The sequence below is a fragment of the Sebastes fasciatus genome, chromosome 21, assembly GCF_043250625.1.
Source record: "Sebastes fasciatus isolate fSebFas1 chromosome 21, fSebFas1.pri, whole genome shotgun sequence".
Lineage (NCBI taxonomy): Eukaryota > Metazoa > Chordata > Actinopteri > Perciformes > Sebastidae > Sebastes > Sebastes fasciatus.
The window spans coordinates 9,093,273-9,118,447 of record NC_133815.1 but is presented as its reverse complement, the minus strand read 5'-3'; the positions used below and the strand labels follow the sequence as shown (position 1 = coordinate 9,118,447).

The following is a 25,175-nucleotide window of genomic DNA, read 5'->3' as shown; positions in this document are numbered from 1 at the left end:
GTGCAGGAGCTTCCGAGTCGCCGCCATCAATCCTTAGCAGGTCAGCAGGCGGTGGCAGAGATCATCCCGCAGACCATCCTTCTGCTCACTGTCAGAGGCGTGTGGAACAAGGGCCAAGAGTGTAATAAGTGAGGGAGGGGGCAGGGTCCTTGTTTTGCTCCCCAGCAAAAAGGACTGCCCTCTTTGCTAAAGACATGCCAGATGCCCAGGGACCTTATTAGTGTATCCTTCAACCGGTCGGCCACAGCGCAGTGACCGTGTCAGAGACAGAAAGCAGAGGAGAGGGACACTCCCCTGTAAAGCTGCACAATCAACTTCTAAAGACTCTTAATAAGACTTCTTAATAAAGCACCAATGACACGAGAGCATGGAAAATGATCGGCATCACATCGTATCGTTCAAACCGAGGAGGGGGAGGAGGCGCATTTCGCAAAAAAAAAAAAAGAGAAAACGTTGTTGTTCAGTGTGAAAGTTCAGTAGTGGTTTTTGGGATGTGAATTAAAACTCCCGTTTCCCTGCTGGTTTCATGACTGATTCACCAGATGAGTCAGAAATTAAATGAAGGAAGCAGCTTTCTGATGTTTGCTGAGTTTTATTTGACATCCTACAGTGACGACAGCTTGTTCTGATTACACAAAAGGTGTCAGACTGATAAGTCTTCAAAGAATAAATGACTGTATCCTGGCTTTTCCCGCAAGCAAAAGGTTAAGACCAAGTAGCCTATCAACATAATACTACTTAAAAGTTATGTAAATGAGTTGTAGTAATTCAGTCTACGTGTATGATAGAGGATATCCCGCTTTAAAATCAGGAAAAAAACGGCTAAAAGAGCTTCAGAACTTGTCACTTAGGTTAGAAAAACTGAGTCACGAGAGGAAAGGGGGGAAGAAATCCTGAGCAAACGGCTTGTTCTTTTTTTAAATTCCCAGCTCGAACTAATATGTTGCCATGGTAACGAACATTGTAACAGGCAGCTTTAGGGAGACATTGTGACCTTAAAGGAAGGTATGTAAACACCACTTTATATTCTCCGGCTGGCCCTGCCCGAAAGAAGGCCTGGGAAAAATGTCTGCATGTGCAGGAGATTTGAAATAAATATCCAGGCCCCCATTGTGGAGCTCCAACAAAGACGAGTATCTTAGTAACACCACGCGGGCTTGCTCGGCGAGACGTTTTCTCTCTCCCCCCCCACCACCTCCTTCCCCTCCTCTCCCTCCACAATAAACACACTTCTCATCATTGGCGGGTTAGGGCTTAGGATGAGATTGATGAGGAGTTTCTTTAACTACCAGATGAAACCTGTTGGCCCTTTGCTGGGTCAGTCAGGGGGTCAGACTCGTTCCAACTCGTTTCAGGATCAAACACATTTCAATACTGTGGGTAAGACCAAAAGACTATTCACTGCAAAGCATACTTTCCACAACGCTAGAAAAAAATATTAAAATCTACTTGTAATTGTGCATACTTTTCATCATACTAAATAATTGTTTGTAACTCAGGCTGTGGCATTGAATGCATATTCTTTAGCTAGAGATAATAAACATCTGAGCATAAGAAAATAAGATTAGACTACACTAGAAATAGAGCAGGAAGTTGTCATTGTCAAAACTTTTTTTATATATATATATATATATATATATATATACCTTGATCTAATAGTTTTTGAGTAAATATAGCTTCAAGATATGATACACGCCATGTAGATTTATTAAGCCAACTTAAGTCGCTTGATATAAATAGAAGTCTGAACAAAGGCGGGCGCTGATGTCTTCACAGTCTTTGTCAGAACACGCTGATCATCTCAATAAGGATGACAGGGACGGCTCTCATCATTATAATGCCATCTACTGGTGGTGCGGCGACAACTAGAAGTGACAGAAATGCTTTATAAAGCCTCAAAAGAGGACATTTTGATCTTTCCCAGTGCACTCAAAACAACCAAACAACAGTACTTTATATGCAACATACAGAAATACACCATGCTATAGAGGCTATAGAGGCAAAAAAAACCTGAACTACACAACGACCTTTAGTGGCCTCAGCGACGCAGCTCTTCTGCAAAGATTTGAGAACCCAGCAGTAAAGCGGGAGACATTTTACAGCAGCAAATAAAGCCAGATCATCAACATCTGACATCAAGACCCTAAGTCGCTCCGATTCATCCACAATTTGGACAATTTGTTAAACTATTAATCACTCAGGTGACAGAGCCTCTAAAGAGCTGAACAGTTAACATTAAGAAAAAACATCCACATTTCCATCTTTATTCTGGTGGCGTCTTTTAGTACATCGTCAAAAGTAAACACAGCCACATGAAAAGGCTGACTTACAACGTTAGTAGTGAAATTCATCATTCACTTCATTTCCGCAGTCAAAAGGACCTCGCAGTGCCATAACGTTATAGCCCGGGAGGTTAAAACGCCACATAAAACCTTATGACAATGTGGTCTAATGCTGTTATTGGGGAAAGGGATAATATCACATTATAAAAACTCGGATCTGTGTTTTACATTCCTCTTGCTGTCGGCCGCGTGATTGACTCTGCAGGCTGTTTTTTTTTTTTTAGGTGAAACAGGAGTGTCGCCTCCACCTCCACCCCTTCCACAGCGCACACACACACACAATATATACCTGGAAGTGCAGCTCAACATTGAACAGTGCTTCCTCTAAGCATATTTATGGAACATCAGTAGCAAGAAACAGAAATGAAAAAGAACAAAAAGGAGAAAGAGGCCCTCGTCCTGCTTCCTACACATCAGGGCCTGCCCTCTCTACTGAAGAAATCCAACCGAAACAAATTAGTGGGCCGAGGAAGAAAAGAACTGGCTATACACTACAGTACAGACTAATTTTTATGTGCTTTTGCCAGGAGGGACATAAACCAGAGAGGTCTCAAACTGTGACACAGGATAGAGGTGTATTAAAAGTAAATCTTTCCCCCTCCATTTTGCGAGGCTCTATTGTGCTGTCATGTTGCTGCGACTTTATGGACTTTTGGAACACGAGCCCCCAGCCTCTTTTTTTGGGGGTAATCAATTAAACGAGGAAGTTCGCTGAGCCTTACAACTCGATTATTAGCCTGTCCTTTTGAAGTTTTATTTTAGGGGGCTGGGGAGGGGGTGACAAGGAATCAGGCTTTAAATCAGTGGGGCCGATGCAGCAGTGTTGAAGCGTTTGCAGCCTATGGCCTTATTGGAAGGGTTTGTCAGGATGTGGCGCTGGGCGAAGTCCAGATTCAGACTTTCATGGTTAATGAACTTTCTGCGGTGGCAGTTACAGTCAGTGGCGTGAGTCAGGGAGAGGGCAAGGACAAGGCACCTGCTGCTGCTGCTGCTTTGGCTGTTAAGAGAGAGACTCTCGCATTGATAGCAAAGCATACAAATACATAAACATAAAAGACACATTTTCCAATTCAAAGTTTCAGATTTTTCCCAGCCTTAGTTTAAAAAGAAATGCACATAAATGTCTTCAGTATCACAAAACATTTGAGAATTACTCTCAGGATTTTTAAAGCTTTTTCCAGACTTTTAAAGCTCAGCAAAGTGTCACTCATTTTCAGTTTTTAATGTTTTTTTGATGATGGTTGGTAACCTTGTGTGACACACAAATAAAATAAACAAAAACTAAAATGATGCATAGAAATTATTAGACAAACATTTAAGGCCATATATACCTTTTTAGATCCCGCAAATCCCTCAGACTCCAAGAAGAAATAGGCAAAGGGCATCAGGACAAAGAGGCAAAGGTTGGAGAACAGTGACACCAGGTTCCACAGACCTAATCAGAGAGTACACAAATGCAAAAATGATATATTATACATCAATAGTCAGCCCTATTTTTTATGTTTAATTGTAAATGTTCCCCAAACAAGTTCCCCCAGAGTTTTGAGAGCTTTCCCTTGAATATTATTATGTAGTAGTTGTGAGGCGAGGTGCCAACACAGGTTTTATCTGGCAAGTGTCTTTGTGTCCTGTCTAAGTCGTGGACTCTAATGCCCCCTGGTGGCTGTAGCAGCACCCAACACTGACTGCATGACTGACTGTGACATAAAGATGTAAATTGATCTTATGTGCGGGGATATGGCAGAATCAAACAGAAAACACTTTTAAGTCTCACATGGTTTGGTTTTAAATGAAGGAAAATAAACTGTCTTTCTCCAACTATCAGCAGCTGCTGCTGGTGGTTACATATTTATACACATTTAAGATTAACAAGCGTATAGTCAAATAATATTCCTTTAACATGATTACAAAACTTCCAACAAGTTAGAAAAGTCTGTCAGCATTTATAGAAAGTCAAAATTCCCCAATACACCACAGTCTATTAATATATTCTTTTAATTAATTTGTTTTTAAGTAAAACCGAAAACTTGAAACTGCAACAATGCCTTTATTATTTTTTGGAGTTACTCCCCTCTAATATGTTTGAAATTGTGTTATGGCACAAACTGAAAATGGATTACAAGAAGCTATTACTGATTTGAGTGTTGCTGTCGTTGTTGTTAAAGACAAAAAAAATCATATTGTATTTGGAGCACATATGTTAACCTTTTAATGAATGATGCTTAAAAAGACTGTCATATAATTCCTATATATTTCAATTTCAATCAAGCCTTTACCAAGGATTTACAACTTTATAAAACTGTTTGAAAAAGTGTTTTGAATTACATTTAACATTTAAATAGAAGATTAAATCTAATAGTTATTGATAGTGAATTGAAGAGTTTTGGACACCACCGTACCATGTAAATTTAATGTAATCACATTATATAGCTGTCTAATTCAGATGTTGTTTGTTAAACAAACATGTATGTGGGTACTAGTCCATTGTAATTTGCACAGCATGTTAATCAACACATGTATTGATTCTGACATTTATGTAAATTATGATTTTGATCAATGTTATTCCAAATATGTTAGAAGATATTTATTTTTGTTGAAAAGCAGAAACATTTTTGAATCAACAGACAAAGGAGCGAGAAGGAGAGAGAAAACTGGTTAGTTTAATTGAATAAAAAGACATGTGATGTGAGACGTACTGACCGTGAATGAGGGAGCCATTGAGCCACTGAATGTAATAGTTTTTGGGGAAGGAGAGGAGGATCTCATTACTAATGATTGAGAAAGGCAGTAGGAAGACGGCACCACCCGACACTGCCAGGGTGAAGGTGCACAAGTATAATCTGCAAATGAAATCAAACGCACAGACAGACGCACACAAGTGTTAGGACTAGTGGAGATCAAAACTAACACATGCAGAATCACAACAAGATTATAAAATTTTTTTCTTTTTCATATCAGAATATATGTAACAAGAAATTACTTCTAGTAGTTACTGGAGGATTGGTTTACAGTGCGACAAGAATTAATGAGGAAAAGCAAGTGAGAAATAACTTCTTAAGTGACAGCGGCCACTGAAACAGCACTGAATAGAACTCCCAGCGTGCTCATTGTCAATCTATCCTTTCAATCATCTTTCTACTCCTCAATTTAATCCACCCCTGCACCAGTCCTCAGACAAAAGACATGGACTGGCTATGTTTCTGCAGCCTGTAATTTCTAGAGATTGAGAGGCTGTAGGTCTCCAGATTGAGCCCAGGGGAGTGACCATCTGCTCAGTGGTCCTCAATCCCCCCCTTCACCATACCACTATATAATGTTTTCCATTATTTAGCTGGACCCTTTGGTACCATTTTGCTTAGCTGGACCCAAACATGCAGGATGTGCGTGGCTGCGACAGGCATCCTCGAGTGTGACGTGTGCTGCAACTCTAAACTGAGTGATATGCGATACTTGCCACCACAGTTCTAGCTAATGACTGCAAGACATTCACAGTGTTAGTGGTAGTCAGTAAATTAATGTATTGCTTATTAGTTATTAGTAACAGGGCTGCACCTAATGATTATTTTCATCATTGATTAATCTGCAGATTATTTTCTAGATTAATCAATTAATTGTTTTGGTTTAAGAAATGTGAGAAAATAGTGAAAAATGCCCGCCACAACTTCCTAAAGCCCATGAGGACGTCTTCAAATGTGTTTTTTTTTTTGTCCAACAAACACTCAAAACCCCAAAAATATTCACCTCGCTGTGATATAAAACACAGAAAAGCAGAAAATACTCAACATTTTTGCTAGAAAACATGATTCAAAAGATTAATCCATTAGAAAAGCAGCTGCAGATTCATTTTCTGTTGATCTAGTAATCGATTAATCGTTTCAGCTCTAATTAGTAACATTGCATTCAAAATATTTTCAGTGTATATGATCACATCTTTCCTTATAATTGCTTACTTGTGTCCATTTTTAATAATAAAAAAAAAAGAAGCTTAATTACTAATTCCCAATTTGCTAAATAAATAACTAGTTACTCTTAAAAGCTATTTGCCACAATTTCTAAAATACATGATTGTTCTAAAAAGAAAAAGCTTTACTCACGATATTCTATTGACGACCGCATCTTCGTCCTCATGGTCATCTGTAAAGGAAACCAAACCACTTGAGTCACAGGGTGGTAAGAGTGTGACCTTTTGAACTGTGCAAGTTGCACATTTCATACATCACATCTTACTTCAGACAGTACTTAGAAGCACACAGCATTGGCTACATATTTTATTTAGGACGTACTGACGTATCTGCTGAAGCGGAGTTAAATATCAGACATTTCAGGCTATCTGCTAGTGTACCTTCCTACCTGCGTGCACTCTACCCGCTCACTAATTTCACATCACCAGAGTCTTCCACAAGCTGCTAGCTTGACAGCTGTGAGTACTAACAATTGAATTGTTGATTATTTACGTTCATAATGATAATTTTGAGTGAGTGGCTTTGGAGGGTGACCTGAAGGGACGGGCTGTCAGTTTTGCCGATTTGGCAACTTTCTCACTAGATTTAGAGACTTTTGGAACTAGTGCTACAGGCTACCTTCATCGGAGAAGAGTTGGCAACGCTGGGCTGGGTTTTTCAGTTGAATGATTTTTTTAATCTAGTGTACTAGTTGTTCTAGTTTCTTAACATTACGACCCTCGCTTTAAGGGAACTTTAACACTGACTATTTCTCTCCATGAATCTGTAATTGTTTCAAAAAGTGGCCGGCTGTAGCTCAGTGGGTAGGAGCGGGTTTTCCTTTAACCACAGGGTTGGCGGTTCGATCCCCGGCTCCTGCTGTCTGCAAGACACTGAACCTCAAGTTGCTCCCATGGCACTTTACAGCAGCCCACTGCTCCTAATGCAGGGGTGCATGGGTTAATTTCAGAAGTCGAATTTCATGTATGTACCTGTATGTATGCGACGACTGAAATTAAGTTTAAGTTTTAAAAAAACAATGTAAATTAATGTAATGTTCAGTTCACTGTAAATTTGACAGTTCTATGAGGTGCTGACCTCATAATCATCAAAATATGTAAGGCAGTAGATAGTAAAGTAGTGCATGTAATGTCTTGTTATATTTCACAATTCTTTTGTACCGTCAGTGAAAAGATTAGACTTCCAAACCCGTAGGTGTGAGGAGACGAGCAGCCTAGATTTCTACTGTACAAAACTCCAGAAGGGATTTCTGGTGCAAAGTGGTCTACTTTCAAAATGAGACAAGGGAAGCCTCGGTGACCTGGACATACTAAATTTGTCCTGGGAAAATGGGTTCATAATGTCTGCGCGGGCCTGCTTGTTTTCATCGCTGTTTTCTCCTTTAGAACTAGGCCAGATTTTTATTTCTGTCTGCTGAAAGCTCAAATGTGTCGGACAACATGTCCTTCTGTTAACGATCCCTTGAGTCTCCATTGTTTGAATATAAAACAGGTTATGTCACTAAGCTGTCCTGTCACAAAGGTGATAATGTGATAAATTGTATTCATTTTGCCACAGCCCTAAAAGTAATGTGGGGCGGATACGGTTCAGTCTGATACAGAGCTGACTGTGACAGATTACTCTAAGGGCATGGGTGTGGTGTCTGACGCATACACCTAAAGCCTCCTTGGCCATGACTTCCTTTCAGTCAAAATACAATGAAGGGCTCTGTCTGAAGGCAAACACAGCATAACCAGACAGACATGCCCACTCCTATGTAGTGTTTGCTGTGAAAATGGGTCCACCGTGGATGCATTTCTGCCGTGCAAGTGTTAAGGATGCCGATGAAATCGTGCTGATTTCTCTTTTCATGGAGCGAGAGTTCATATTTTACAGAAACACTCACCACTCTTCCTCTTGTATCTGGTTATGATGCAGTAGGACACGATGTAGAGGACTGCAAACAGGAGAAAGCAAATCTGAAACGACAACATAAGAATCTTAGTCAAGGATTTACAGTAGATGAATCAGCACTCACAATCATTAGCAAGCAGTTATCGACAGTACATCCAGCTCCTCCTGTTCCAGCTCCTCCTGTTACTGTGTGTCCCTTACTACACTATGGCATTGTTAGGCTTCGCTGAACATTTTATAATCCCGATACTTTATAAAACTGTTTATTAAAGGCTGCAAGACTTCAGTGGAGTTATACAATACTGCTCTACATGTACAGAGCAGACATGACGTGATAATAACCGGATGAGACAGTTGATTGTAATAGTGGATTGTTTATGGAGTTAGGGCGATATAGAGAAAATCAAATATAATATTTTTTACCAAATACCTTCGATGTCGATATTGTGACGACATTGTAGGGCTGACTATTGGTGCTTCCACAAAATATTTACACAATAAGATTTTTGATAAATAATCATTAGTAATGTAGATATAATGACGAAGTGCACTTCACTGTAATGCAGCCTTTAAAACCACGAAAAAACACTTATACCATATTACGATATGGCATAAGCATAAATCTAAGACGATATCTAGTTTCATATGAGGATATCCCAGCCCCATGTGGAGTGTCTGAATGTATAGTCCAGGCAGTAGCGCACAGTTCAGAATACTTTGCATACAGACTTGCTCACCTGAATCTGTCTATTTCCTCCCATGTTCTAATAATACTTGATCACTAAATATTTGTGCAGTATGTAAATGTGCATGTTTGCTGTCCAAAAATAAGTTCACATTTGGTTTAGGCCTGTTGAAGTGTGCAAAATATGGAAAATAAGGTAATGCATGCCCCATTATTACACAAATCATTCACTACTAAGCAGTATAGCTCAACGTGACCCAATTATTTGATTACAAAGAACAGCGAGCAATGCATCATTGTTTTTGGCCAACACTACATGCTAAGTGGTCCAGAAATTACCAATGCATGGAATTTATTAGGTAACCGCGGCCTCAAAACAAACTGGATGGTCTTACAGAGGGATCCCGTTCCACATTCCCCCCTTCTACTGTGACCGGGACGCAACTAATGTTAGAAGCTCCGCCTTCAGCACTTTGCACCCCTGTCAACATTGGACGACTCATCACGGCCGAGCTGGGATTATGAGATGACTGAGCCAGACCGTGCACATTTCAGACAGACAAACCGACATGAAGAGAGATGCCAAACATGCTCAGTCAACCTGGGAGGTATATGGTGTTATATGACAGCCGCTGTAGCAAAAACTGTTTTCTCATCACCTGCAGTTCCCTTCAACTGATATATACAAGCTTGAGCCACTCTGTGGTGACAGTGGCTCAAGTAAAACCATGTCCACTACAAGGGGAAACCCCAGATTAACACAGAATCAGGTGCACGGAGCTGATAAACTGGCTCAGACTCGATACAACAGTTTGGAAACAGATAACGACAAGTAGCAAGCAGACCGGTCAACGCCACTGCCACTAGCAAAGTTATCACTCTGTTTTCCCTAAACAAATACACTTTAAGCAATGGAAAAGAAGCAGGGCATAACAAATCCGGCTTCTTGAAAGCAGTTTGAAAGCATCCCCGACCAATTTAGGAACAGTATTTCACACCTTTATGGCATATGAACTCAAGCTGGAGGTGAGGGACAGAAATTACATTTTGTTCTGTGGGAGGATCCTGCAATTCCTGCAAGTAGATGAACCAATCAGTACGTTTCGCACTGCACTAAATGTCATTATTGGACTCTTTCAGCAGTAATCTAATTTCAGATGTGTCAACATGAAACATGAAGGCAGTTTAAGGCATTATAGGTAATCTGATTAACAGATTTCTGCTGAAGAAACCCAAATACCAGGCCATGTATGTCATTAGCTGCCTGGGTTTATGAAAGGTGTGTGCCTTAGTAATGGAAGAGGACGTGGAAAAGAAGTGTAACATGATGTTGGCAAGTCTGTTGGAAGTACCGTTATATTGTATCCTAATGGTAATAATACTTTCTACCAGAAAAGTATTTGTTCAGGGATGTCAAGGACAGTAAAAACACAGTGCATCTCATGTGAAAGCCTGATAATGATGTTACATCCTTGTTTGGTGGTGGTAGTGGAAAATGTAATTACTGATCCAACCTCAAACTAGTCACACATTATCCTGTGTTAACCTGATTTCTCACAGTAACACGGTTTTCCATGCATTCTTCAATAATTTGTTACAGTACGATCCCATTATGGAAGAAACATTTTCCCACACTTGAGGTCTAGTAAGAGCGTACCGTCTTGTCACTGAGTCATGTATACCAACTATAACTTTACCCAGAGTAACCCTGACTGCAAAACAAGCACGCACAATAATAAATATCATTTTGCGCCTGCAGAAATCAATCCATAAACTGACTCACCACAGACATTAAGGTCAAATGATACAGTGCATCTTGCAAAAGGCATCCTACGTTAAGAATGTTGTCATGGGATACTGAGAGTCAGATGTAAAGAGATGCTGAGGACAAAATGTGCCAGGTAAAGCTGAGATGTTGAGCTTGTCTGCTAGTGAGACATTTGATAGTTTCTATATTTCAAAAGTGTCTGTCAGGAATAATCTAGAAGACCTACTCCAGATAAACTGTCCCCTCTTGAACTTTCTTGCTTAAGTTGTTTTTGTTTTTTTCTGAAATTATGGCTAGACCTCGAGACACTCTAAAAAAAACAATGTGGTTCACTGTAAAGGAAGATTATCAGCTATTTTCAAGGCACGACAATAGTTTATTATTAGCTATGTTATCTATTTGTCACATGCACTTGCAGGTGGCCCGCCTTAAAGTTGCAGCATGTCAGACAAGGACATAACTTCTTGCTAGGGCTGAGCCAGAAATACCATTGTTTTGGGCTTCGGTGAGAAATATTCAAAGCTTCGGGACAGCACACGCACCTCTACACATAAAAAACAGCGATATCCGTCTGAGAATAACTAAGAATAATTCATGTTGAATATGATTAATGAATAATGTTGTGGAATTATTCCTTATTTCATGGGCTATTTTGAGATTTATAATTTATTATTACATACTTTTATATATATATATATATGTATATATATATATACATATATATATATATTAAAAAAAAGCAAAAAATGAAGCATTCAAATACTACTTTGGAGGTCGATTACCATGTCAACGGTCAAAGCTTCGAAGCATTCGGGTTAGCCCTATTTCTTACATATAATATTACACTGCAAACTGTCTCCTGTCCCAAGCTCTATAACATAATATCTGCCACAAAAAACCTTCCTGAAACACAAACTTGAGTTGTTCACAATCATCCAACCAGCATCAGAAATTAAGGACATTTTACCAAACAGCATAAACCTTAAATCATCATAACAAGAGATACAACTTTGTATTCACTAAATTACATAACAATAAAAGCCTTTTTTCTTTTCATGGTATAGTACCTGAACCATAACTGTGATCACATCATCTTGGATTTTTGGTTAAATTCTTCACACAAAACTGTTGTTTTTCATGTGATCTTAAATTAGATCTGCACAGATCATAAATAGATCATCTTTCCTTACACATGTGGAAAAGATAACCATTCATATTACTTTGGTCATGTTGTTTTAAATGTGCTATAGAAATAAATTTGACTTGACTTGACTTGATCATTAATATTACACTGTAATATTATAATATAAATAAGGAATACAAAAGATAAATCTCTCTAATTCAGGTACATTTAATTAGTGAGGTGTCCCAGTCCTAATTGAATTAGTAAAGGACAGGGACATTTTGTTAAATTATTCACACAAAACTGTTGTTTGATCTTAAATTAGATCTGCACAGAACATAAACAGATCATCTTTCCTTACACGTGTGAAAAGATAATATTACACTGTAAGCTGTTTTAGAAAATATAATATAAATAAGGAATACAAAAGATAAATCTCTAATTCAGGTACATTTAATTAGCAAAGTGTCCCAGTCCTATTGAATTAGTAAAGAACAGGGACATTGTGTCCATGTCCCAAATCAAAGATCTTCCTATAATGAACCACAGCCATATTTAATATCCCAATATCAATCAAAACAAAGTTATAACACTGTAATCAACTAACAGCAGCTAACATAAGCTCACTTTAATTGACGCATTGTTTTTCAACAAGATCAGATTTAAGTGGACATAAAATAAGACATGTTTAAGGTGCATCACAGAATGAAGTGTTGTGATCAGGCTCAGTATATCATATACACTGACAGGTGAAGCTACCAGTATCCTCTGTGCAGTAGAGGACGTTGTTAGCCTGCTAGCATCAACTAGGTTACTCACGATGTACTCTCGGACTTGACTGTGGAAATTCTGCTCTCTGATAGTCACATCGTCTTCTTCCATTCTTCATATTGCAAATACAGAAAAAGATACAGATTTCACTACATGCTAGATGGTTACAACTGTAGCACCAATAAGCAACAACTCCAGCGTCTTCTGCTTCTTCTCCTCTGCAGATATATTGTCCCTGACTGAACAAGACAGTTTACATGGAAGCAAAAAGCGCTCCGTGCTGAACAAAAACACGCCCCAAAATAAAGCACGTCATCAACAGGAGACAGTGCGTACCTGGAAGTAAATGGTCACGTGTTCAACACAGGCATTATAAACAATGTATCCACATTTATTTTATTTTATTATTTTTTTAATTTCATGACAGTATACAGAGTAACAGCGGAAAACATTTAAAACATTTAGTTTCAAGAAGATTTTTTTAAAAGTTAAAATACATTAAAAAATATTTATATGAGAGAATTGACTAATATTGTGATTTTATTTTTTGGCATGGTCGACAGGAATTTTTTGTTTTTTTATTATTTTATTATTTATTTTGTTTTACTTTTTTTTCTTTTTTACTTTTTTTTTAATTGAAGAAAATTAATTTACAAACATGAAGGCATTGTAATCTAAACTCACTACTTCTAACATACAAGGCACAATTGGATAGGAAAGATAACTTAAATTATTAAAAAATATATATAATAAAAGAGGGTAGAAAATAATTCAAGGAACAAAAAAAGAATGCATAAATAAATAATAATAAGACTGCACTCTTCCATAGAAGCTCTAGGGATCATCATTATATATGTTCAGTTCTTCATAAGCTCTGAGGAGAGACTTTGCATGTTGTCCTTTCATTAGTCTTAAAGCACTGAGATGATTGTCCACAAGGTCCCTTACAAACAATGTATCCACATGGAAGATACATATGCTGAACTTTTCATTGTCAGGTCTATTGGGGAATACAGCAGATAACATATACTGTGAAATTATTCAGTTTTTAAGAGAAACTGATTTAGTTAAACGAATCTAGAGTTTTCATCATTATTATTATTAATTTTATTTATTATTATTTTTAATTTAATTTTGTTTCTGCACAATCTCCTACTCCACACTCCAGTCCAATATTTTTATTTTCTTTTCTTTTTTTCTTTTGTTTCTGCACAATGTCCTGCTCCTCACTCCAGTCAAATTTTTATTTATTTATTTATTTTTATTTTGTTTCTGCACTATCTTCTATTCCACACTCTAGTCATATTTTTTTTTTTTTTTTTTTTATTTAATCTTTTTTTTTTTTGCACAATCTCCTGTTCCTCACTTTAGTCAAATTTTGATTTTTTATTTGATTTTTTTTATTTTGTTTCTGCACAATCTCCTGTTCCTCACTCCAGTCATATTTATTTTTTTTATTTTTTTTTATTTTATCTTTTTTTTTTTTTTTTTTTTTGCACAATCTCCTGTTCCTCACTCTGGTCAAATTTTTATTTTTTATTTTATTTTTTTTAATTTAATTTTTTGTTTTTTTATTTTGTTTCTGCACAATCTTCTGTTCCACACTCCAGTCATATTTTTTTTTATTTTTTTTTTTTATTTTATCTTTTTTTTTTTTTTGTGCAAAATCTCCTGTTCCACACTCCAGTCAAATTTTGATTTTGTATTTTATTTTATTTTTTATTTTTTAATTTTGTTTCTGCACAATCTCCTGTTCCTCACTCTGGTCAAATTTTTTTTTTTAATTTTATCTTTTTTTTTTTTTTGCACAATCTCCTGTTCCTCACTCCGGTTTAATTTTTAATTTTTATTTAATTTTATTTAATTTTTTTTTTTTTTATTTTGTTTCTGCACAATCTCCTGTTCCTCACTTTAGTCAAATTAGATTTTTTTTTTTAATTTGATCTTTTTTTTTTGCACAATCTCCTGTTCCTCACTCTGGTCAAATTTTGATTTTGTATTTTATTTTTTTTAATTTTATTTTTAATTTTTTAATTATTATTATTTTTTATTTATTTTTTATTTTATTTTGTTTCTGCACAATCTCCTGTTCCTCACTCCAGTCAAATTTTTATTTTGTATTTTTTTTATTTTGTTACTGCACAATCTCCTGTTCTACCCTCCAGTCCAGTAGGTGGCGGTAATGCACCTCTAAGATGGTTTGCCAACCGCCAGTAAACACCAAAGAATAAGAAGAAGAAGGAAGCGACACATGTGCTGTTTGAGGTATTTATATGTTTATAAAACAGACAGTAGTGTTCACCCTGTGCTTCACGTCCGTAGGTTGTTTTAAACCCTCTTGTTAGCTAAGCTGATCGGCTGCAGCTACATTGTGAAAGCAGTGTAACGTTATCCGGTTGTAGTTAAGGTTTCATTTGTCGAGATGAAGGAGAAAGGGAAGCAGAACAGCAAAAAGAAGAAGGGAAATGTTGTGTTACAGAAGTACCTGGTGGCAGTAGATGAGTTTATTAAAAGCAAAAGTGGCCCTGAAGAAGGGGAGAATGACCATGGCTTGAGATTTGTGAAAAAGAAAAGCAGAAAGGAGCTGCGTAAAGAGAAGAGAAAAACTAAAAAAGCCAATATGAAAAGTTATTATGAGGGTAAAAAGCCTCTTGATGATGGTGAAAACTCTGCAATACCAGCTGATGAACAGCCCAAGAAGATAAAGAAGAAGAAAGCAAAGAAAGAAGTGTCAAAAGCAAAGTCCAGTAGTGATCCTGCAGAGAAATCAGACAGCTCTAAAACACCAGCATCCTCCAAGACAGGCAAGAAAATCAACAAGCTCCAAGAATCCAGGAAAAAGGCTCTTCTGGCTGCAAATGAAGAAGAGGACAGAGAAATAAAGAAACTAGAGAAGTGCCTGGGGTTAAACAGGAGGAAAAACAAGAAAACTCTCCCTCAGTCATTTGTGGCTGATGGACTTGACTACATCCTTGGTATGCTGGACTCTGGCTCATCAGCTGTGGGGATGTATAATGATGATGATGATGACATGGACATGGCCAAGGATAACTTTGAAAAGCTTGATGAGAATGAAGAACCTGGAGATGAGAAAGAAGAACCTGGAGATGAGATGGCGAGTGAGGGCAGTGATGAAGATATGGGTTCACTTGACGATGAGGATGAGGATGAGGATGATGATGATGAGGATGATGATGATGGTGAAATGGTTGAGGAGGAGGAAATGGAGGAAGAGCCGGATGAGAGTGATGCAGCTGACATAGACGATGAAAATGAAGAGGAAAAAGAGGAAGAAGCAGACACTCCTCCTGACACAAAGACATCAGAAACTGTGAGTTCAGAAATATTTGTTTACTATCGTCATATCATTGACATCTTGTATGCTGCATAATTTATCTAATTGTATTTTGTATCTTCCAATGTCCAGGTCACCTCTGCAACAGGCAAGTACTTGCCACCTCACTTGCGAGGCGCCGGAGATGATAAACGCAAAGCTGAGCTTGAAAAGCTGAAGAGGAATGTGAAAGGCCTGGTGAACAGGTAACCGTCTCACTACAGCACAGAAATAACACATTCTCCTTCTTACAAATTAAAAGTTGTATTCATGAGAAATAAAACACACCATTGCTCAATTTAATACACTCAGGGGTTTTGTTGCTTCACCCTGATGTTAACTAATGTTAGCCAACATTAGATGCTGCTGTGTCAATTATGTTACTAAGTCAGTTTGCCAGCTTATAAATGTCACTACTTGTGCTACGTTTACATTACATTTTAGCATTCACAATTACACATTTGTCACTTTTTTCAGCTAAAGTTACGTAGCTTTGCTTTAACAATCCTATGACATTTTTATAAAGCATTTTCTGTGTCATTACCTTGATTTCATGAGTGTATTCACTGTAGTAGATGCCAAAGAAAATGCAGTTTGTCAGAGTCAATATCAAAATCCTTCCCCCTTTCTTTCTATAAAAGATGCATGATGCATGATGCACTTTGGGACATATACTGTATGAACCAATAATAGTTTGTTTTTTCTAGGTTTTAGAGTGCCCTGTCAGGCCCTTCTGATCATATAAATTCTGCAAGTCTCCCTTCCTCTTAAAGATACCTAGCACTAGTAAGCAAGAGTGTGAAACAGTTGCCGTTGCCACCAGACGCTCAGCTGGGTCCTGCTTTGTAATATCCACAGTTGATTTTCAACGATTAATCGATTAGTTGTCAACTATTAAATTAATCGCCAACTTTTTTGATAATCGATTAATCAGTTTGAGTCATTTTTAAAGAGGAAAGAAAGTAAAAAATTCTCTGATTCCAGCTTCTTAAATGTGAATATTTTCTGGTTTATTTACTCCTCTATGACAGTAAACTGAATATCTTTAAGTTGTGGACAAAACAAGACATTTGAGGACGTCATCTTAGGCTTTGGGAAACACTGATCAACATTTTTCAGAATAACAACTAATCCATTAATCAAGAAAATAATCAACAGATTAATCGACAATGAAAATAATCGATAGTTGCAGCCCTAATTGATTTGCACTGAGAAATGAGGCATGTTAGTAGAATCAGGACCTACACAAGCAGAATACGGGGATGTCGATCATTTTCATCATTTTGTTTTTTATTAATTGCTGGTGTCTTAAAATTGCAAGTTTTGTCTGAGGAACAGTCCAAAAACCCAAAGATATTCATTTTACAGTGAGATAAGACAGATAAAAGAAGAAGGTCCTCACATTTGAGAATAGCAGAATGTACTCTTCAAATATTAATGCATTTGTACAAATGAAAGCTGGGTGATGAGTTTTCTCTAAACTACTAGTGGAATTCCTTTAAAAGTGATAATTCATCCTTTTTCTTTCTTCTTCAGGCTGAGTGAGCCCAACATGTCGTCCATCAGCGGTCAGCTGGAGGAGCTGTACATGAGCTGCAGCAGGAAGGACATGAATGACACCCTAACCGAGTTGCTACTAGCAGCCTGCGTCACCCCGTCCCTGATGGCTGACAGACTACTGATGGAGCACGTCCTGCTTGTCAGCGTCCTCCATCACGCCGTCGGGTTGGAGGTAAACATTAAACCCCCTTTAATTCTGGCTTGGATGGATCTTAATCAAACAGGTTTTACTTTCTGGAAACATTTCCTTCGGTTCACTGTCTCATCCACTGATAAGAGTGACACCATGAGTCGGGTAGCTTTTGGTTTGACCAGCCTGTGTGTGAGAAACAGTAACCACTGACCTGAGAACTGACATCAAATCGTGGATTATTCATTAGAGGCTTTTTTTTTTCAAAGGGATTAGTTGCTTTAGCACATCTCCACTGTAAGCTAATGCTCTTTTAATGAATTGGAAAGTGATATCTAACACCTTGGCTTCCTTTGCTTAAAGTGTAAAAGGATTGTTATCTCTCAGTTGTATTGACTTTCCATCCTGTAAATGACCCTAAAACAGGATCATCAGTAAAATTTGCCGCAGCCAAGAGTTGGCTTTCGACACAGTTTGAGGGATCAGAGAACATCAAGATCCTCGAACATCCATTAGATTCACCATTGTGTATTGTGTGTTTTACAATGCAATAACCATCATTATTTCTGTTTTGAGGTGTTATTATGTCATCGTAATATTCCCTTTCGATCATTTCCCAGGTGGGAGCCCATTTTCTGGAGACGGTCGTGCGCAAGTTTGACGAGGCGTACAAGAACCCGACTGAAAGCAAGGAGTGCGACAACCTGGTCTCCATCGTCGGGCACCTCTACAACTTCCAGGTGGTGCATTCTGGCCTCATCTTTGACATCCTGAAACGTTTTGTAGGAGCCTTCACAGAGAAGGACATTGGACTGGTTTTGTTAGTGCTGAGGAATGTCGGCTTCGCACTGAGGAAGGACGACGCTATGGCTCTCAAGGAGCTCATCTCTGAAGGCCAACGCAAGGCCAGCGACGCGGGGTCGAAGTTTCAGGATCAGACCAGGGTAGGGCAAACGGAACTACTCATTTACTAGGCATGAAAATGTCTGGTAATTGTAATAGATTTCCCAATTATGTATCAATTTTACATTAGTTTATGTGCACACGTGTTCTCAGGTGCGTTTCATGCTGGAAACCATGCTGGCTTTGAAGAACAATGACATGAGGAAGATCCCAGGCTACGATCCTGAGCCTGTGGAGAAACTGAAGAAGCTGCAGAGGACTCTGGTGGGTGATTTTCACAACATGACCATATTAAGTTTGAAATATCCTTATTTCCCTAATTACTGACACAAATTTAGATTTTTATTGTGTAGCTTATCGGCACTAGTATTATTCTGAACATGGTTATTGTATTCTTTCAAGATGTAGTTTCCACTTGTACCACCAGGTGGCCCCAGAGTACCACCTATTACAGACCCAAAGTCCAGAGTGTTGCTGATGCTTTCATCATGACCATCAGTTCAGCTGTTTTAACAGTTACCTACTTCAGGATTGCTAATTTGTCCTTCTTTAATATTTTACAACTGGTGTTTGCCTCCTGAGTGCACTTATGGCTAACTCTGATTAAATGTGGCTCTCAGATCCAGCGGCGTGCAGCAGGCAGTGACATGAAGCTGAGGGTCTCTCTGGACAACCTCCTGGCAGCAGAGCAAGTGGGCCGCTGGTGGATCGTCGGCTCCTCGTGGAGCGGAGCGCCCATGATCGGCGAACAAGGGAACACGACCTCAAAACAGAGTACTGCTGAAGGACAGGTAGAGTACTGTGTGTAAAGTAATCATCTCAGCACAGATCAGCATGGGTGCCAGACATCTTTTGATGTAAACGGTGTAAACATCATATCAGCACTTGCATTGAAAATAATACCCAGGTCTAGTCGGTATTATTCAGTAATGTCAGCACTTTGGTGAGTGTATTGTTTTTCACTTTACTGTTGTCATTTTTATTTGTTTCAGTTTAGTGCCAAAGTGTTAGAGCTGGCGAGGAAACAGAGGATGAACACAGAGGTCAGAAGAAACATCTTCTGTGTGATAATGACCAGCGAAGATTTCCTGGATGCATTTGAGAAACTGCTCAGGTTTGTTATCACTCACCTCTACAGTGTGTCTCTATGTTAAGTTGGTAAACCAAGGATAGAAAGGACATATATGACATGTTAAAGTAGCCCAGCTGTATTTTAAAGCCTTTTATTTGCTGTGTGTGAAGGATGGGCCTGAAGGACAAGCAGGAGCGGGAGATTGTTCACGTTCTGATGGACTGCTGTCTGCAGGAGAAAACCTTCAATGCCTATTACGCCGTACTGGGAGAGAAATTCTGCTCCCACGATCGCCGCTTCCAGGTACTCTAGCTGATAAAACCCACACCACCACGACTGAAAATGAAAAATAAAACTACTCTCGCATACACAGAACCTTTCAAATAAACAGACCATACTTTACATCTCCATCTCTTATCAACCACAACATCATCAATAGTTCCACAAAAGCTTAATGTGCTACCACCACAACTACAATCAGATTAGTAATTACAATTAACAGTCTTTCTCCCAGACAATTGTTTGATACGTAAACACATGAAATTATCTCGAGAGCAGTAAATAGAAAAAAAGGGGTATATTAAAAGAGTAGTATCTCATTACTTCTTCCTAACTAATTTGCAGGATCAGTACCAAATTATTTTATCTATATAAAAGCTGCACCATTGCAAATATCTTTTAAAATTATATATTAATATGCTGTTTATTTTCTTGGTTAATTAATCATTTAGTCTATAAAAGTCAGAAAATTATGAAAAATACAATTTCCTAAAGCACAATGTGGTGATATTAAATTGAGATATTTTTGTTTACTATCACATAAGACAGAAAAGGCAGCCGGTCCTCCCACTTTTAGCAGCTTGAACCACTCATCTTTGCTTGAAAAATTACTTAAAATTGACTAATTGATAATATTAATAATGCCTTTCCCCCCTGTACATATGTCAATGCTCAGATCAAGTAATTATAATAATCAGATTAAAGGAAGTAAATCTCTCATTGCTTATATGAACGTTGAACATTCAGTGAATGATGAAGGTACCAAAGTCATAGTACGCTCTGTGCGTGGTCCTTATTATAAAATAGATCATTGGGTGGAAATGATACTGTACTGCAATCAAGGATTGTGGCTTTAAAGTTGGAGAGGCCAGTTTGCTGTACATTTCATCATGATAAATGAAAATATAAAGAGTTGCATTAACGGTTGCATTAGCTGCTGGATGTGTGCGAACACCCAGTCTCTTAAACTGTGTGTGACCTGCGTCGTGTGGCCTGTAGTTCACCTCTGCAGTGTGGGAGCCTCTCACACCTCTCACCTCCTGATATTATTTGACTCAAACTGTGACTACAAACAATGGGGGGCGAGACCACACTTCCTACTTTGCTGCCAGGTAGTCCACGGTCCCGTATCAGAGACTGATGACCATTGTCCTCATCAAAGAGCTCCGACCAGCGCTGGTGGGAATGTTTGCTTTTCACATGTAAACTGCATCTGGATGAGAGGATTACCTGTGCTGTTGTTTATAGTTTCCACCACTGTTTCTGGGAATCATCAGTGTATCATTCAGCGCAGTTATACACTCTTTCAATTTGATGTCCTGTATTCTCCAAGATGACTTTCCAGTTCAGCCTATGGGACAAGTTCAGGGAGCTGTCCAACCTTCCCAGCAGCACCTTTAACAACCTGGTTCAGCTGGTCACCCGCTTCCTTCAGGGGAAGTGCCTCTCGCTCTCCATACTCAAAGTAAGTGACATGTCGTGTGCAGGTTTTTATATATTTAATGTTGTAAATTAACATATTCATCACGGTCACCTTTTCTGTTCAGGTAATAGAGTTTGGGGAACTAGATAAGCCCACGGTGCGCTTCTTGCGTCAGGTGCTCACCAAGCTGCTAAAAGACGTTGAGCCTGAGGAGCTAGCCAGCATATTTGGAAGGTGAGATTCATTGTGCATACATACACTTACTTCTTAGAGGCCTGCAGATTTTAAACATGTACATTTTCAATTCGCAGGATGAGGAGGAAATCCCAATATTTGTTAAAGGCAAAATGTGTTTTAAAATACCATTTTAAATTAAATATTGTCATGCTGCAGAGATGTCCTGGCCTACACATCATATTCTACAGACTGTTTGGTACAGATCCCTGCCTGCAAAAATCACACCATAGTCATTTTAATACAATTAAATAATACAAAATTATCATTCCCTCTAATATTGCAAATCATATCGCAATTGCAATGTCAGTCAAAATAATCACAATTAAATATTTTTCAAAATCACAGCCCTAATGTAAATGAATGTAAAATAAGACGCACTGAAAAAGAAAACTATAAGTCCACAGCCATACCATACTTGGGCACAGCAGTGATTTGAGCTTCATGCTAACATGCTCACAGTGACGATGCTAACATGATGATGTTTCGCAAGTATTATGTTAACTTTAGTTTAGCTTTTTAGCATGCTGACATTTGGTAATTGGCAATAAACACAGCTAAACAAGTTAAACTTAGATTGGTTATGATACGATATTATGACAGTTCTTTAGACAACGATACGATATTTTCTGATATCACAAAATCTGCCACGATACGATTTTGATTCAATGCAGGGACTTACGATCGATATGAGACAATATCATATGCCCATTTAACACAATAATGTACATTTATATCAACTCACAAAAGCAACTAAAATATGATTTTACCATTTTATTACTGGGCTCTGTTGGAAGGAGGTGCACTCGGACGGAAATGGTGACACAGACGTGCCATTGGGATTTCAAAATAAAGGCATATCTTAAAGATGATGATATCTATCGATGTCTTCACTTTGCATCGATGATGTTGGATCTTTGATCATTGAATCGATACATCGATCCAGCTTGATGGATCATTACACCCCTAGTGGGAATGTCATTAGTTTTGCAGGTATTTGGTTATAAACTAAAGTATCTGACAGTATCTGACCTCATGGCCAAAATTGCCATTCACTAGCGTGGCTAGAAAGCCTATTTCACCTGTTCAGCAGTGTTAACCTCTACTAGTCCACATCTTGTAAAGCAAACTCCTCTGTGAACGTCTGACTTCAATGTCCCTCATTGTCTCCCATCCACCAGGATTTCAGGCATTCCCAAGCTAGGAATGCTGCGGGAGGGCTTGAAGCTCTTCATCAGCCACTTCCTGCTGAAGAATGCCCAGTCACAGGGACCAGCTGAGCAAGCAGCGCTGCTGACGGAGCGCGCCCAGGTCGCCACTAGAGCCATGGAGGCCAAAGAGGCCAAAATCAAACTGTAAAACACGAACACACACACACCAGAAACAGACGTACATAACAGAACTGTGGAACAGGAGAACGCCTGTAAGTAGGAATTAACACAAAGAACCCAAACCTGCAGTTTTCTTCAAAGAAGAATAAATATGTTTTTGATATTAAATTAATGCCTTTGCTTTGGGGAGTCCTTGTACATAATTGTTACCATGGAGATTTTTAAATCTGGAAGATACTGATGCCACAGACACACCAGTATTAGCTCTATTATTTTAACACAGTGCATATTTTGCTTCATGACAATTTGATAGCAATACCTTGGAGATTTTATATATTTCACTTGCTTGTATATTTGGAGTGTAACAGTTTGTTAAACATCATTCATAAACGCCTCAATAAATCATACATTTTGCTGAAAGCTTTGATTCCTTTATAGAGAGAAAGGCACAGTTTTCTCTTACAACCGCTCTCATTACTTCTTCTGCTTCTGTTCCTTTTTCTGCGACCGCCCTCATGGAGGCAGTGTACAGCAAGAGTTAATATTGTCGAGGTTCGTACACCTGGAACCATTCTTCTGGGCTTTACTGAGTCTATTTACACTCTTACACAAAATAAAGCACATCATAATAAAGTCTTTCTCAGCCTTAAACACAGCTGATTAGTGGATATTTGTATGTTGTTATCCTTTTCTGTTGATATTTCCACTTGGCTTGCAGTGAGTGTGACACAAACAAGAGCAGTGAGAATAGACGGCGGTGTCGTTCATTCTGTGTTTGCACACCCTGATGAAATGACCCGGGGAGCCTCGAGTCTATCCTCTTCCGTTCGCTCGCTGACACCAGCGTGGTTAGCATAGCAGAGTCGTTCTGTTACATTTGATACTTGCTCCTATTAATTAGCTCCATCGGCGCGGCCGTAATCAATCTGAGGCTGGAGCGCGGCGGGAGGTCAGGAATGGGCCACCAAGGTCAACCAAAGGAAATGTCCTTCACTGAAGCAGCACACTGTAGCCTCATGTTTGGAAAGTTGTTTTAATACATGTAACATTTAAGATGATGACAAAAACACCTTTGAGTAGCAGCGGTGTTTTTATTTAGAAATGATGGAGACCGCTGAGAGAAAAACTTAAGAATGTGTCAGTTAAAGGTGGAGATAGTGGGATCAATAGACCCACTGTGCAGTCCATACACTGGCCATTGTCTGCAGCCGTGAGCCAGCCAGTTGCCACCAGCTTTACCTGGTGTACTCTGTTTGGGTTTGACCCTCAGCTGAACTTTGATTTTAGTCTGCTAAAGCTAAAGCAAACAGCTGAAGATAACCAGCGGATCGCTCAGTAATCCTGTTACAAATGGCACATAATCAGTCAACCTGCTATATAGTTTAACGCTAATGACGGCGGGAATAATGGGAACAATAACATATTGTGGACTTCTGTACCAATGATGCATGGTGTAAACCATGCACAGATGAGTTATTAAACTGGTTCTGTCACATTTGTAATCAAAAGATATTAAAATAAAAGTCTAGACTGAAAGAATATCATATTCAACATATTGGTTAATAACACACCCTAAATAAATACATGTTTTGTGTAGGTAGGAAAAGTAGACTGATGTGATGTTTTGTCTGCATTTGAGGAAGTGCACTCTTATTTTTCCTGAGCACATAACACAATTTACATACAGTATGTGTTTATAATCCATCATTGTTGCATTATTTCTGGTTTAAAATCAACAAGAATGCAAAAACTTAACAAAATAAGTGTTGACAGAACATGTAGGTTATGGAGCTAATAAAAAATTAGAATATTATTTAATTTATCAATTAAAAACAACAAAAAATATATTTTTCTGTAGGCTAAATAAGCTTCAAATGATTTCAGCCCTGAAAATAGTCCCTGAGCAGCGAGGTTGTCGCTCAACAAGCTGTTTAAAAGGGTTTATTAATGCGAGCCCATTGCTAGTGTGGTGTGAAATGTTTCCTCCGTCTGACTGTTTGCTCTCACTGCACGTTTGCACACATCCGACAGCTCTATTAACAGTAATTCCCATGACCCGAGCTGTCAGAGCGAGGAGCAAAACACTAGCTGTTCGCATCTGATCCATCCGCGCTGAGACACTCCGAGGAAAAAAAAGGACTATATTTTTAATTATTAAAAAATTACATAAAAAAATGGAAACACTCTTGTCTCCAAATAAAAATGAATTAAAAAAATTACAAATACAATTTTTTTTTTTTAGGGTTTTATATAAAAACATTTTTATTTCACATTGTTTGCAGAAAGATAGACGCTAAACAATAATTTATCATGCACTGGGATGTTTTATAAATACAGTATAGAAAAATAAACATAACGTTTTTTA

General features: G+C 38.3%; 2 protein-coding genes across 2 annotated transcripts in view; one reads left to right on the top strand and one right to left on the bottom strand.

Annotated features, from left to right (window-relative positions):
• The window catches only part of lmbr1 (limb development membrane protein 1), a 37,736-nt gene extending 24,856 nt beyond the window's left edge, over window positions 1–12,880 (bottom strand). Inside the window, exons 1-5 of the mRNA XM_074621153.1 lie at window positions 12,593–12,880; window positions 8,190–8,262; window positions 6,437–6,476; window positions 5,043–5,182; window positions 3,674–3,777 (exon numbers count right to left, since the gene is read on the bottom strand). Of these exons, the coding sequence (XP_074477254.1) occupies window positions 3,674–3,777; window positions 5,043–5,182; window positions 6,437–6,476; window positions 8,190–8,262; window positions 12,593–12,655 (420 nt within the window). The 5' untranslated portion in view covers window positions 12,656–12,880. The remainder of the gene's footprint in view (window positions 1–3,673; window positions 3,778–5,042; window positions 5,183–6,436; window positions 6,477–8,189; window positions 8,263–12,592) is intronic.
• Window positions 12,881–14,814: 1,934 nt separating this feature from the next.
• nom1 (nucleolar protein with MIF4G domain 1) lies at window positions 14,815–23,230 on the top strand. The gene is made up of 11 exons (XM_074621655.1): window positions 14,815–15,875; window positions 15,972–16,084; window positions 17,415–17,610; window positions 18,189–18,512; window positions 18,625–18,735; window positions 19,092–19,262; window positions 19,464–19,585; window positions 19,714–19,846; window positions 21,156–21,287; window positions 21,370–21,479; window positions 22,661–23,230. The coding sequence occupies exons 1-11, from the start codon at window positions 14,967–14,969 to the stop codon at window positions 22,836–22,838; spliced, it is 2,499 nt and encodes an 832-aa protein (XP_074477756.1). The 5' UTR covers window positions 14,815–14,966; the 3' UTR covers window positions 22,839–23,230.
• Window positions 23,231–25,175: the final 1,945 nt, after the last annotated feature.

Coding starts and splice junctions, on each gene's coding strand:
- nom1 (XM_074621655.1), top strand. CDS start 14,967: ATGAAGGAGAAAGGGAAGCAGAACAGCAAAAAGAAGAAGGGAAATGTT. Junction 19,586..19,713: donor GCATTTGAGAAACTGCTCAG/GTTTGTTATCAC, acceptor CTGTGTGTGAAG/GATGGGCCTGAAGGACAAGC. Junction 21,288..21,369: donor TCTCGCTCTCCATACTCAAA/GTAAGTGACATG, acceptor TTTTCTGTTCAG/GTAATAGAGTTTGGGGAACT.